At 47.0% G+C, this 12,581-nt stretch overlaps 1 protein-coding gene across 5 annotated transcripts in view; it reads left to right on the plus strand.

The window, feature by feature from the left end:
* The first annotated feature begins 3,693 nt into the window (after nucleotides 1–3,693).
* The window catches only part of RGS12 (regulator of G protein signaling 12), a 98,361-nt gene continuing 89,473 nt past the window's right edge, over nucleotides 3,694–12,581 (plus strand). For 2 of the 5 annotated variants that reach the window (XM_068149639.1, XM_068149640.1), the window contains exons 1-2: nucleotides 3,694–3,812; nucleotides 6,950–8,894. In XM_068149639.1, the coding sequence (XP_068005740.1) occupies nucleotides 7,044–8,894 (1,851 nt within the window). In that variant the 5' untranslated portion in view covers nucleotides 3,694–3,812; nucleotides 6,950–7,043. The remainder of the gene's footprint in view (nucleotides 3,813–6,949; nucleotides 8,895–12,581) is intronic. The other 3 variants (XM_068149638.1, XM_068149637.1, XM_068149636.1) reach the window with 3 other exon arrangements.

The following is a 12,581-nucleotide window of genomic DNA, read 5'->3' on the forward strand; positions in this document are numbered from 1 at the left end:
CCAACACCTCATGACTACTAAACCATGGCACCAATCCCCTCCTGAACACCTCCAGGGATGGTGACTCCACCACCTCCTTGGGCAGCCTATTCCAACAGCTAACAACTCTGTGAAGAACTTTCTCCTCACCTCAAGCCTAAACTTCCCCTGGCACACCTTGAGACTGTGTTCTCTTGTTCTGGTGCTGGTTGCCTAGAAGAGACCAACCCTCTCCTGCCTACAGCCTCCCTTCAGGTAGTTGTAGACAGCAATAAGGTCTTCCCTGAGCCTCCTCTTCTCCAGGCTAAACAATCCCAGCTCCCTCAGCCTCTCCTCATAGGGCTTGTGCTCTTAATATCCATGAGAAAACTGACATTTATGTGAAGATATTTCTGAGTGTCTAAGCCAAAACCTTTTCAGAGCAACCAACACTTCCATTCCTTTAAGCATAGTAATTAAACAATGGTAATTTGATCCATAGACTTTGCATCAGATGCTGGACCAAGGTGATTTTTCTGACTTCTCATCCGGGGTGTGTGACAGCAGCAATCACAGTTCCTTGCAGGATGCATTGTAAACCTCACCAGATCAAATCTGACAAGCTGTTTTGTGACAGCCACCCTTGGTGTGATTGAGATGTTTGTACACCCAGCATTAAGCTACTTAATCTTATAAGCCAAAGCTTTTACAGCCCCAAAGCCACAAATCCTTATCACTTTGTTTCACACCCTTTCTTCCTTTATTGTCTCCAACAGTGGTGAAAACAGCAAGAGAAGTTGCAGCTGAGACCTTGTGTGGATTTCTGAGGAGCCGTTAATCACCTCGTTCCAGATTCTAATATGAAGTCTTTATCACCAGTTCCCAAAACGCTGAAAAGAAGCACTGAATTCATTCAGGATGAGCTGGATGGTTTTGCCTGCAGGCAGGCTGTGTGAGCACACCTGTTTCCATTGCCAGTCTCTAGGGTTCATTTCCTCCTTGCCGAGCAATACTCAGGTGGGGAATTCTACGCTGCTACAGAAAAGCCTCCTGTGAAGTCAGGCTCATTACGCACTCCTGTGCGATTACAAAAGGTCGATCGATTGTGTCGGTTAACACAAATAGAACAGGTTCAGTATCTGTGGAAGAGGAAACCTGACACTGCCATGGAGTTATTCTTACATAGTCACAACTGGCACAACTTTTAGAATCCCTCCTCTTCCAAACCCAATAAAACATAATGTCTTTGTATTAACTCCATAAAGGCTCAGCAGGAGACCTGCAGATACCTCTGCAAAACTGTTACAATTCCACTTTATTCTGCTACTTGTCCCTCCCCAGATTTTCTTGTTACAGCTCTTTACAAGGTCAGACTGTTTGAAACGCAGGGCTGCCCAATCTTATCTTCTGTAAGCAAAGGCATAGTGCAAGTCAGTGCCATATCTGCTGGGGTAGCACAGGCAACAGTAATGGTGGCAAGAGACACACAGTCTTGACAACATGCTAAGAAAGCTGGAAATGATTTGACTATTAAAGGATGACAAACTAAAACACCACTTTTTGTTTGTGGAATGCAACTCTTGTCCCTCTGACATCTCCCCAAAAGGATGAAGAACTCTTTCCTCTTTGGGCAAATTTTAGATCTCTAAAGTGTTTTTAACACAGATTGTACCACACCCCCAAGAATCAATCATGGGAGGCTTAAAAAAAAAAAATCAATCAGCCAATTTTCTTTTAAAATGTTTAGCCTCCCTAAAAGATCAATAATTGCTTTTATAGGGTACAGTATGTCTGGAGAAGCTAGCTAGTTGATCTCCGTGTCATTTTACACTGAGCTGGCAAGTTGTCACCTGTGAGGATAAGGCAAAGAAACAATGCTGATTTTATTCAATTGCTTTGACCTTCAGAAGCTTTCCCCACAACAGCTGGTGAGAGAGGTAATAATAAAACTGAAATCTAGGTTTATCTAAAATGTTTCATGTTGGTAGAAATCTCCTTGGGATGGACTGACAAAGTAAAAAACAATGGAACAAGGAGACAGATGGTCAAAGGAGAAGGAGCCTCTGTTTCTATCATAGTATCATTCAGGGTTGGAAGGGACCACAAGGATCATCTAGTTCCAACCCCCCTGCCATGGGCAGGGACACCCCACACTAGATCAGGCTGGCCAGAGCCTCATCCAGCCTGGGCTTAAACACCTCCAGGGAGGGGGCCTCGACCACCTCCCTGGACAACCCATGCCAGGGTTTCTCCAATGTTCTTTCTCTTTTGGCCCATGTTTTTGTGGGTTTTTTCCCTTCTGTTTTTTTTTCCCTCTCAGCACACTGTGAGCATTTCAGAAAGGGGAGGAGATATTAAGGAACAATTTCCTAGACTGAAAAAAAAAGAGAAAAAGCCAAATGACTGAAGCTAAACCATCAAGCCACTGTTTTAAGTTTTATTAGTTATCTTACAGACATAACAGCAATAGTGAGTGGTGGGATACAGGTATCCTGCACTGGAGACTCAACAAAACCCAGCAAAATAAAAGCAACCATTTTTTCTTCACCTTGAGACTGGTAGGTTCAGTTCCATTTCAGGTCTCCAGTGCATAGAGAAGGGCAATGAAATGAAGAAAGCCCTCACCTACAAATGACTTCTACCAGCCCTTGTTAATAATTAACAATCAGAGTCTTCTGCAAGGATCACAAAATCTTTTCAGGTCCTGCAGGAAAATCCAATCGATCTGGTTAACTCTTCCCTTTTTCTGAGCCTCAGGAATCTCTTAACTGACGTTCACTTTTATGTATACCATCTTCCCCTCCTCCCATTTTTGAAACCAGGCTTTCTCCTACTGCCCTGTTGAAACAAAGAGCTGTCCCTAATGTATTCCGAGAGCCTGTTGCCATTTGGGTGGCAAGACTTCCCCTTTACCTATGCTCTTGCCTTTTGGATGCTTTACTATAAAAATGCCTCACCTGCCTGTTCGCCTTCATTGGCTGGCTTAATGGTTAAACCTAATGCCAGCCTGCTCCCTCCCACTCATCTTTACCTTTCTTCCCCGGCTTCAAAGGCAGGGCACACCTGTCTGATACAGCTCCGGCGGCCTCCCGGCCTGTCCTCCCTGACCAACCTGCCCAGAGAGCTGGTGGAGTCTCCATCTCTGGAGGCATTCACAACCCGCCTGGACGTGTTCCTGGGTGACTTGCACTGGGTGATCCTGCTCTAGTACAGGGGTTGGACTCGATGTTTTTTCAGAGGTCCTTTCCAAACGCCCACCACTCTGATTCTCCTTGGCTCCGCTCCAGCGCTGCGGGTTATTCTAACGAGTCCCTCCGCCGCCAGCTAAGGCCGTCACGCTATGAGCACGAACAGTGGCTCCACTTTGTTCTCCCCGCTCCGAGAGGGCCGATCAAGTTGTCGCTGCTCTGCGATGCGGTTCATTTAACTTCTCCCCCGTCTCTCCAGCTCGCTCCCTCCCTCCGCGGCTGCCGGGCTCCGTTCGAAAGGGCGCCAGCAGCCTCCGCGCCTGCGCACTCCGCTCCCCGCTGCCCACCGCACCCAGGCGGGGCGGCTCGCGGTGGCAGGGGAACTACGCATCCCGGCATGCCCCACAAGGCCCGCTCCGCACGGCCAGAGTGAGCGAGGCCCTCGCACGGCACGCCGGGAGTTGTAGTTCTTTAGCGCCGGGTATTGTCTCTCCCCTTTCTCTGTCCGGGAACCCGACCGCCACCCCTGCCGGGTGAGTGCGGTGACTGACAGCTCCTTGCAGCCAGTGGCCGGAGCGCTGTGTGGCGGAGCCCGGCGCCCGTCTCCTCGGTGACCGGGGAGAGCTGGTGCCTCAATACAGTAGCCGGAGTCCCGGGAGAACAGAGGTGAGTGGGTCTGAGCGGGGGAGTGCTTATCCGGCTCTCGCAGCACCCTGTCGCCTCCGAGCGCTCGGCCCGGGACCCCGCTCGGGGTGTGGTGTGCGGAGCGGGGCAGCAGATGGGCGGTGGGAGGGGGCTGAGGGGGAGGGGAGCTCGGTGGGGGGAGCCGAGGGGAGGGCAGCGCCTGGGCCGCCCCCTTTGCGCGCCCCTCGGGCTGTGGCGCTGCCCGCGACCCCCGGCGGGCAGAGATGGAGCGGTGGGGGTGTCGCGGCTGCTCTTGTTCTCCCCTCTTTTTACCGCTTGATTTTTCAAACTGTCCCTGCGGGCTCAGGTGCCGCTTCTCCCCTCCCCGCAGCTCCACCCTCCCGGGAAGCGGCTGCCCCGCGGGGAGGTTAATGTGTAACCCCGCGGACCGTTGCTCGAGGCGGGGACCCGCCGCCCGCCCCTCCGATCCGCCCCGCGGCCTGCCGGGTTACCCTCCCGTCCCGCGTCCCGGGCACAGCCCCTCCGCCTCTGGGGCCACCAGCCCTCACCGGGAGGTGGGCAGCCGCCGGCTGCCTTATGCCGCCCGAGAAGCCGGCAGCGTAACTTTTAGGGCGTTAAACCGGGAGCCAGACGTGTCCCTCCTGGTTCTGCCCTTTGCTTGGAAGCTCCGGGACTTCAGAACCATCCCGAGCCTTTTCCCGGCTGCTTTTATTTCTCATCTTGTGCGTGGCTGCTTCAGCCTCAAATCTGCTCCTCTGCTCGCTGTCCCAACAGCTTTGGAACGTGTTTGCAAGAAAAGCTGGGGGGCGGGGGGGCGAGGGGTTTGGAGGGGAAAGAGGTCTTTAACCGCCAACAAAACCTTGTCACCTTCTTATGTATAACAAATAAATTAATCCGAATTGTAAACGCGCGATTGTTTATACAAAGCTTTAGAAAACGCGGTCCTTGGTCGCATGATGCTTGTCAGCCAAACCAGCAAATGTTCTGGTTGTGTTCTTTACACTTCGTACACTGGCTTCGGTGCGAGAGGAGTTTTTAACAACTAGTTTTAAGCCTGCTGGTACTAATTAAAGTCGGTCGTTTCTGAATGATCACGCTAGGTACATCTAATTGTTTTCTGGCAGAGCAATTGCTGCTTATCCAGCAAACATAGTGGTGTGCTTTGCCAATTGTGAAATGCTGATAAGATGTTTTAATTAAAGTATTACCTTGCTCAAGTTCTCAAACAAGTGGTAGCTGTCTCCTACAGGCTGTGCTGTTATATTTCTTGTGTAACTTGTCTATGAACATGGACCGCGTTTGAATAGTGAGTGGAATTCAAATTTCTTAACTTCGTTTGTAGCTTTGTAGTGGCACCGTTTGTGAAAGTTCTGCTTTAATGAGTAGCACCCATGCTGGAGAGGCTTCTCCCAGCACTTCCAAGACCTGGGTGAGGAATGAGGGAGCGGTCTGTGTGCTTCCAGTTTGCCTGCTTTAGCCTCCTACAGTCTCACTTTTGAAAACCAAAAAGAAGCCAACCAGTCCTGTGCTTTTCACTAAAAAAATAGAAGAGCACATCACCATGGTACCGTCCTGCTAAGTGTCAGCTTGTTTCCAAAGGCTTTTCCAAGTGAGCTGGTGGTCAGTGGTGTAGCCTTAAACTTCACATGCTCCCTTACTGCCCCCTGCAACTGTGGAGGTTAGAGTCTAACAGGCTGTAATAGAAGTCGGTGGCTTGTTTCTGTTTGCTCTTTTTGTTGCTATGAGTTAACGAGCAGAAGCAGGAAACAAACCGCCTCTCGCCCTTGGAAGTAAGCAAATAAGGCTTGTTATCTAGGAGCAGAGGGCTTGAAAATTACATGAAAAGCGAGCATAGGTATGTAAAAACAGTCCATGAAGAACGGCAGCGTTTGTGGGGTAAAGTACAATTCAACCATAACTGGTACTTTTGGTGTCTGAAATGGTAAACCAGAATGCATGCTGGCAGACAGCTGAAAGGTTCCTTTTTGTTTTGCAGTTTGGGCAGAAAGCTGAAAGGTTCCTTTTCGTTTTGCAGTTTGGGGGCAAAGCTGATAGATAGGAGTAAATGATGTTATTTCAAATTAGTGAACAAGTCTTAATTTGTATCTGTTGGTCTGAAACGTCATGTGAAGTGTTTCGTGGTCATTAAGCTGTATTAGTTCTGTGCCCTGTTACTCAGCTGTGTGTGTTGCTGTTCATATAAAGCTGCTTTATCTCAATTTTAAAGTCATGACTAGATTGATAACTAGCAGCATGCGGAGTTCCTTCTTTTTTCCTCTTTTTTTTTTTGTTGTTAGTTTTTAAGCTAAACTAAAACACATGGGTGTAGGAATTACTGACTGAAAGGCATTTTTGTAATAGTGTTTGCTTTGTGACAAAGGATTTTTTTTAGCTGGTTAATTGACTGGTGTAACAGTGAATCTGATTTTGGATCCTTTTGGTCTAACATGACTGAACGCCCATTTGTTGCATGTGTAACTGAAGTCTGTGTGAAAGCTGGAGTTTGAGATACTTCGTTTCAGCTGCCGTTGCAGTCAGTCAGTGGAGAGGTAGAGGCAACACTAGGGGTAATTTACATGGACAAATTTGGTCCCTGTATATTGAGTACAAAACAGGATGAGCTGTAACTGAGCAGATATGCTTGAGCTCTAATTTTTGTGTTGCTGGGAAAGCATGGATGAACTTCACCCAGGATTTTCACTCTGCTGGAAAATGTGGTGGTCTTGGAATGATGCAGTAAGCCAGAAGTGAACTGAATAGTAGGTAAGGTTGGGGAAGGTGTAACCTGCTATGGTGTAAACACATTAGCTGTACATAACAAGGCTTAGATTCGGCTCTTTGCTTTGACCGTAGTCATGAGGTCTTGGGTGACAGGTTGGACTTGGTGATCTTTGAGGTCTCTTCCAACCTGATTGATTCTATGACATTTAGTTTGTCATTTTGGACAGCCACTTCATTTGATGTGCTGCTCTCATCAGTAAAATTAAGACTGTGGTACCTGTTCTTTTTAAATTGTTTTGAGTGTTGTGTTAATTCTTCAGCAATAGTTTTCAGTAGAGCCTTTCTGAAGGGTAAAGGGAATATGGGGTACTAAAAATCCTGAAATGTGATTGAGAATTAAAATGGCTTTTTTTTCCCCTCTCTATTTCTTTCTTTAGATCTTCATCAGATGAAGGATGTCTTGAAACATGAAGGAAAAAAGGACTGATTGAAAGTTTTCCTGTTTCAGGGAATAACCCAAACAACCTCAAAATGTATAGGCCAGGAGAGACAGTCAAACGTCGACTCAACGTGCATGCTCCTCCTCGGATAAGAAACGTGGAAGTTGCTAGAGGAAGAGCAGGTTATGGATTCACCCTTTCTGGGCAAGCTCCTTGTGTTCTTAGTTGTGTTATGAAGGGAAGCCCCGCAGATTATGTGGGGCTTAAAGCAGGAGATCAGATCTTTGCAGTTAATGAAATCAATGTGAAAAAAGCCTCTCATGAAGATGTTGTGAAACTTATAGGAAAATGTTCTGGAGTCCTGCACATGGTCATTGCTGAAGGGATTAGTCACATGGATTCATGTTCAAGTGATGAAGAAGTTGGTTTTTATGATGGGAAGGGATGGCTGAAACCCAAACCTGACTCTAAAGCTCTGGGTATAAACAGAGCAGAGAAAGTTGTTGAAGAAATGCAGTCTGGTGGCATTTTCAACATGATCTTTGAGAATCCTACTCTTTGTGCTGGTAACTCAGATCATTCTGCACCAAAGCAGAGATCATTTTCAGCTTCTGCTGCCATTAGATTTGAAAGTGGCAATGAAAGCAACCCAAACCTCCTGTCAAAGGAAGAAATATCCAAAGTCCTGAATGACGATTCTGTTTTTAGAATGGGACTGGAGGGCGCAGAGGACTTTGGGTTGGATGCAAGCATATTAAACGTGGCCATGATTGTAGGCTACCTAGGATCCATTGAGCTTCCTTCCACAACCTCCAATTTGGAAACAGAGAGTCTGCAGGCTATCCGGGGGTGCATGAGGCGCCTGCGGGCTGAGCAGAAGATCCATTCCCTGGTGATGATGAAGATAATGCACGACTGCATCCAGCTCTGCAGCGACAAATCAGGGGTGGTGGCAGAATATCCTGCGGAGAAACTGGCCTTCAGCGCTGTTTGCCCGGATGACAGGAGATTCTTTGGGCTAGTTACAATGCAGACAAATGATGATGCGAGCTTGGCTCAGGAAGATGAAGGGGTTCTGAGGACATCTTGCCATGTTTTTATGGTGGATCCCGAACTGTTTCACCATAAAATTCATCAGGGCGTAGCAAGGCGTTTTGGATTGGAATGTACAGCCGATCCAGACACAAATGGCTGCTTGGAGTTCCCAACATCATCTCTACCAGTCCTGCAGTTTATTTCTGTCCTGTACAGGGATATGGGGGAGTTGATTGAGGGAATGCGTGCCAGGGCTTTTCTTGATGGTGATGCAGATGCTCATCAGAATAACAGCACGAGCAGTAACAGCGACAGCGGAATCGGGAATTTTAACCAAGAGGAAAAGAATAATAGAGTTCTGGTGGTTGATTTGGGGAGCAATCCAAGTAAACACATTCCTAGCAGCATATGGGAAAATCCAGTAGGAAGGGGACAAAATCAGCCTCCTTCCCATTGGAATGGCTTCTGTCACGAACAGGAAGGAAACATTCCTTTAGAAGCAATTCCGAGTGAGAAGCCCCAGGGTGCAAGCAAACACCTGAGTCCTTCTGCTCGTATTGAAGTTCCACTGGTCTCCTCCCGAAATTCAGTACCCCCATCCAAGAAAAACACTGCAGGCCCAGGCAATCAGAGGTGGCTGCCTGTGCACGTCCTGCAGGAATGGCAGCATGGAAATGCAAGTGACCAGGAGTCCTACACGGATTCCACGGACGGCTGGTCAAGCGTGAACTGTGCGACTCTTCCCCCACCAATGAGTAAGATTCCTGCTGACAGGTACAGAGTCGATGGCAGCTTTGGCCAGCCACAGCTAAAATCTCACAAAAGTGAATGGTCCAAGAAGGTGTTTTGCATGCAGAACAAATTTGGCCCTTCACACAGCATCAGGAAGTCTAAAGAGGACAAAAAGGTAAGAGTACATTGATGCTGGTTCATTAAAAAACCCCAAAGCCCCCAAGAGCTTGTGGTATTTTACACCATCATGTTTGCATACTAAAATAAAGAGTGTATCCTATCATAGAGTCATAGAATGGTTTGGGAACTTCAATATTTCTAGTTCCAACCCCCACATGCCATGGGCAGGGGACAGCTTCTACTACACCAGCTTGTTCAAGGCCCCATGCATCCTGCCTCTAAACACTACCAGGCTTGGGGCCTCCACAGCTCTTCTGGGCAACCTGTTCCAGTGCCTCACCACCCTCCTGGGGAAGAATTTCCTCCTCACATCTCATCTGAGTTGAGCTTCTCCCAGTTTGAAGCTGTATCATGTAGGAAATTTCAGATGAAAAACAATACAATTTTTTTTCTCCCTTGCAAAAGCTTTGCCTATTCCTATTTAATTGAGTGCAGCTCTGGAATTGTTCTGCTGGAAATGATGTCCATTAGAGCTTTCTCTTCTTGTCTCTTCATTGTTTCCAAATGGTGCAGTGGCATTGCAATGAAAGCAGACATGACATTCTAGCGGCTTCAGTTCCATCTGACCTCCAGGCAGCAAAGGAATAGAAGCAGTCTGGTTCCTTTATTAGAAGGCTGGCTTGCAGATGTCAGTATTTAGGTGATACCTCATTTTATTGAGGTGTAATCTGACTGTTAGTCAAAAACTTGTGTTATGCACTTTAGCTGAGGAAGAGAATTGTGTTGCAAAACTTCACTCCAGCAAACCTCTCAATACCAAGCAGCACTAAACCTACATCAAAGGAGAGTTGTTAGTGGTGATTGCTGTGGCCACCATTTGGTCAGCAATCTAACATCTGCCAGTAAGCTGTAACTCAGATTTTATTCCAAACTACAACTTCATCTACTTGTTTTGACTACTGTGAGGCTTCTATAAACCAAAGAGAAGATTTAAGCAAGAGGAAGCGTGGGAGGGGTATCCAGCAGCCCCACAGTCTGTTCCTTTGTCACATGCATGTCTTGCTGTCGAGGGAACTGATCTCTTGGGAGACTGTTGTTGATAAAGTGGAGGTCATTGATCCTACTCTGAAGGAGTTAGCAGCAGAGTTGCATCCAAAACATTTGCTGACTCCAGGGAAAGTCAGAACTTTATACTCTAAATTAGTCTTTGAGAATCGTTGTCCTTCCATGGAAGGACAAGGTGAGAGGCCTTGAGCACAAGCCCTGTGAGGAGAGGCTGAGGGTGCTGGGATTGTTTAGCCTGGAGAAGAGGAGGATCAGGGGTGACCTCATTGCCCTCTACAACTACCTGAAAGGTGGTTGTAGCCAGGAAGGGGTTGGTCTCTTCTCCCAGGCACCCAGCACCAGAACAAGGGGACACAGTCTAAAGCTGCACCAGGGGAGGTTTAGACTCGAGGTGAGGAGGAAGTTCTTCACCGAGCGAGTCATTTGTCATTGGAAAGGGCTGCCCAGGGAGGTGCTGGAGTCACCATCCCTGGAGGTGTTCAAGAGGGGATTGGACATGGCACTTGGTGCCATGGTCTAGTCATGGGGTCTGTGTTGATAGGTTGGACTCGATGATCCTCGAGGTCCTTTCCAACCTTAGTCATACTGTGATAACTGTTAGAGTGGGTCCAAAGGAGGCCACCCAGGTGATCAGAGATTGCTGGAGCACTTCTGCTGTGGAGGCAGGCTGGGAGAATTGGGGTTATTCAGCCTGGAGAGACCCTAGAGCAGCCTTTAGAGTTTGAGGGGAGCCTCCAGGAGAGTTGGAGAAGGACTTTTTCTAAAGGCATGGAGTGACAGGACAAGGGGTAGTGGCTTCCAAGTGGAAGAAGGTGGATTTCAATTAGACATGAGGAAGAAATTCCTCTCCATGACGGTTAATGGAAATCAAGAAACTGCTAATGAAAAATCTCACAGGAAGTTTACACCTGAAGATGAAAGATACTCTATATGTGGGTAAACACTAACAACATTTCCCCCACTGTCTCACCAGAATGTGTGTTCCAGCACTAAGTATCTCAATTAATCTTCCTTTTTACATCTTTACTAATAAAACGGGCGTTTCTGTTCTTTGATTAACAACAACTTGGTTTGCAAGACACATTTAAACTGTTCCTAACATGCCTCTGGCATTTGGTCTCCTCATTAAGGCTGCAGAACCTCTTTTACATTTCAATTTTGTTTTTCAGCATTATTGAAGGCCACTTGTAACTGGTGAGGGCAGCTCAGGAAAGTCTTGGAGTTGTTGGCAAACTGGAGTTGTAAGCACTTAGCATTGTTCGGAGTACTTCCTAAAGCTGTGTTCTCATCCTAAAGCTTTAATGCAAATAGTCATGGGATGTCATCAGTGATGACTTCTTTGGGTGCTGCAGAAACAGAGTAAATCTGTGGGTCTTTTGCATGTTTGAGCACTAATTTGCTTTCATAAGAGAATGATATGCAGAAATTCAGACTTTTTTTTTTCCTGGTAAAGCTAGGGTTGTCTGTTCCAAAACATTATTCAGATGGGTTAGATGCTGCTCTCTAGAAAACTCTGTCCTCAGCTTCTTGTGACCTTTTTAAGTGGTAAAGGCTGATTTTACACAGTGTGCTCAGGCACATTCCAGTCATGGAAGAAAGTGAAGTGGCCACATGGGATTACATTTGTATTTTTACAGCCTTGTGGCTGAGTCTAATGCTTCATTTGGCAGAGCAGCCCTTAGATTACTTTGTAATTAAGGTGCTGCTTTTTTTTGTGTCTTTTACATTAATACTGAAGGGTAATATATCCTGCAAGTGGGAATGTGCAGAAGCCACCAGAGGAAGAAGAGGTTTCCAAAGCTAGAGTGGTTTCTAATGGACTCTGCATACCCATGTGGTGTATTGTTTTCCTTGGAGCTCTCAGGGCACACTGGGGCAAGGGCCTGAGTTCCTGGGTGCAGTTCTGATCTAGCAGAGCTCTGCAGTTAAACAGCCTGTAAATCAGGACAATGCACAATGCTGGTGGGGGGTAAGAGGGGCAGAAACCCTTTCCTGGTTTTACAACTGTGAATTGTACAGAGCACCGAGCAGATGTGAGACAATGCTGGTGAATATTTAACTGTTTAAAACTGCACTTCCAGCCCTGGACCTGGAAGGTGTAAGAATGGCATGGCAGACAGTATCACAGTATAACTAAGGTTGGAAGAGACCTTGAGGATCATCAAGTCCAACCTGCCTGAGCTTTGTTTTCCCTTTAGTGTCACGGTTCCTTTAACGGTGATGCTGCCAGCTCACAAGTTAGAATCGTGATTCATGTTGTAATAATTGGCAACCCCCCACTCTTAAAACAATACTCTTTGCACTGCTGCAAAGCATTTTAAAGTTCAATATAAGTGTCAATAGTTTAAGAAAACTAAACCCACCTGGTATGATTAAACGTGACTGGATAGCAGGAGGGGGGTTTGTTTTGCTTTACAACGTTGTGAGGCCTTTGCCTCCAAATGACTGAATTCATCCTTCCACAGTTGGTGTACTTTGGGGTTTTTTAATCTTTGGCTTTTAAAATGGTGGTTGTGTGTGGGGAGAGAGGAACTAAATTAGGGGAATTTTGCTTCTGTTCCACTTAGTATCATAGTATCAGTCAGGGTTGGAAGGGACCACAAGGATCATCTAGTTCCAACCCCCCTGCCATGGGCAGGGACACCCCACACTACATCAGGCTGGCCAGAGCCTCGTC

This window comes from Melanerpes formicivorus, unplaced genomic scaffold (assembly GCF_026170545.1).
Source record: "Melanerpes formicivorus ecotype bairdi unplaced genomic scaffold, bMelFor1.0.p_v2 SCAF_18, whole genome shotgun sequence".
Taxonomy (NCBI): Eukaryota; Metazoa; Chordata; class Aves; order Piciformes; family Picidae; genus Melanerpes; species Melanerpes formicivorus.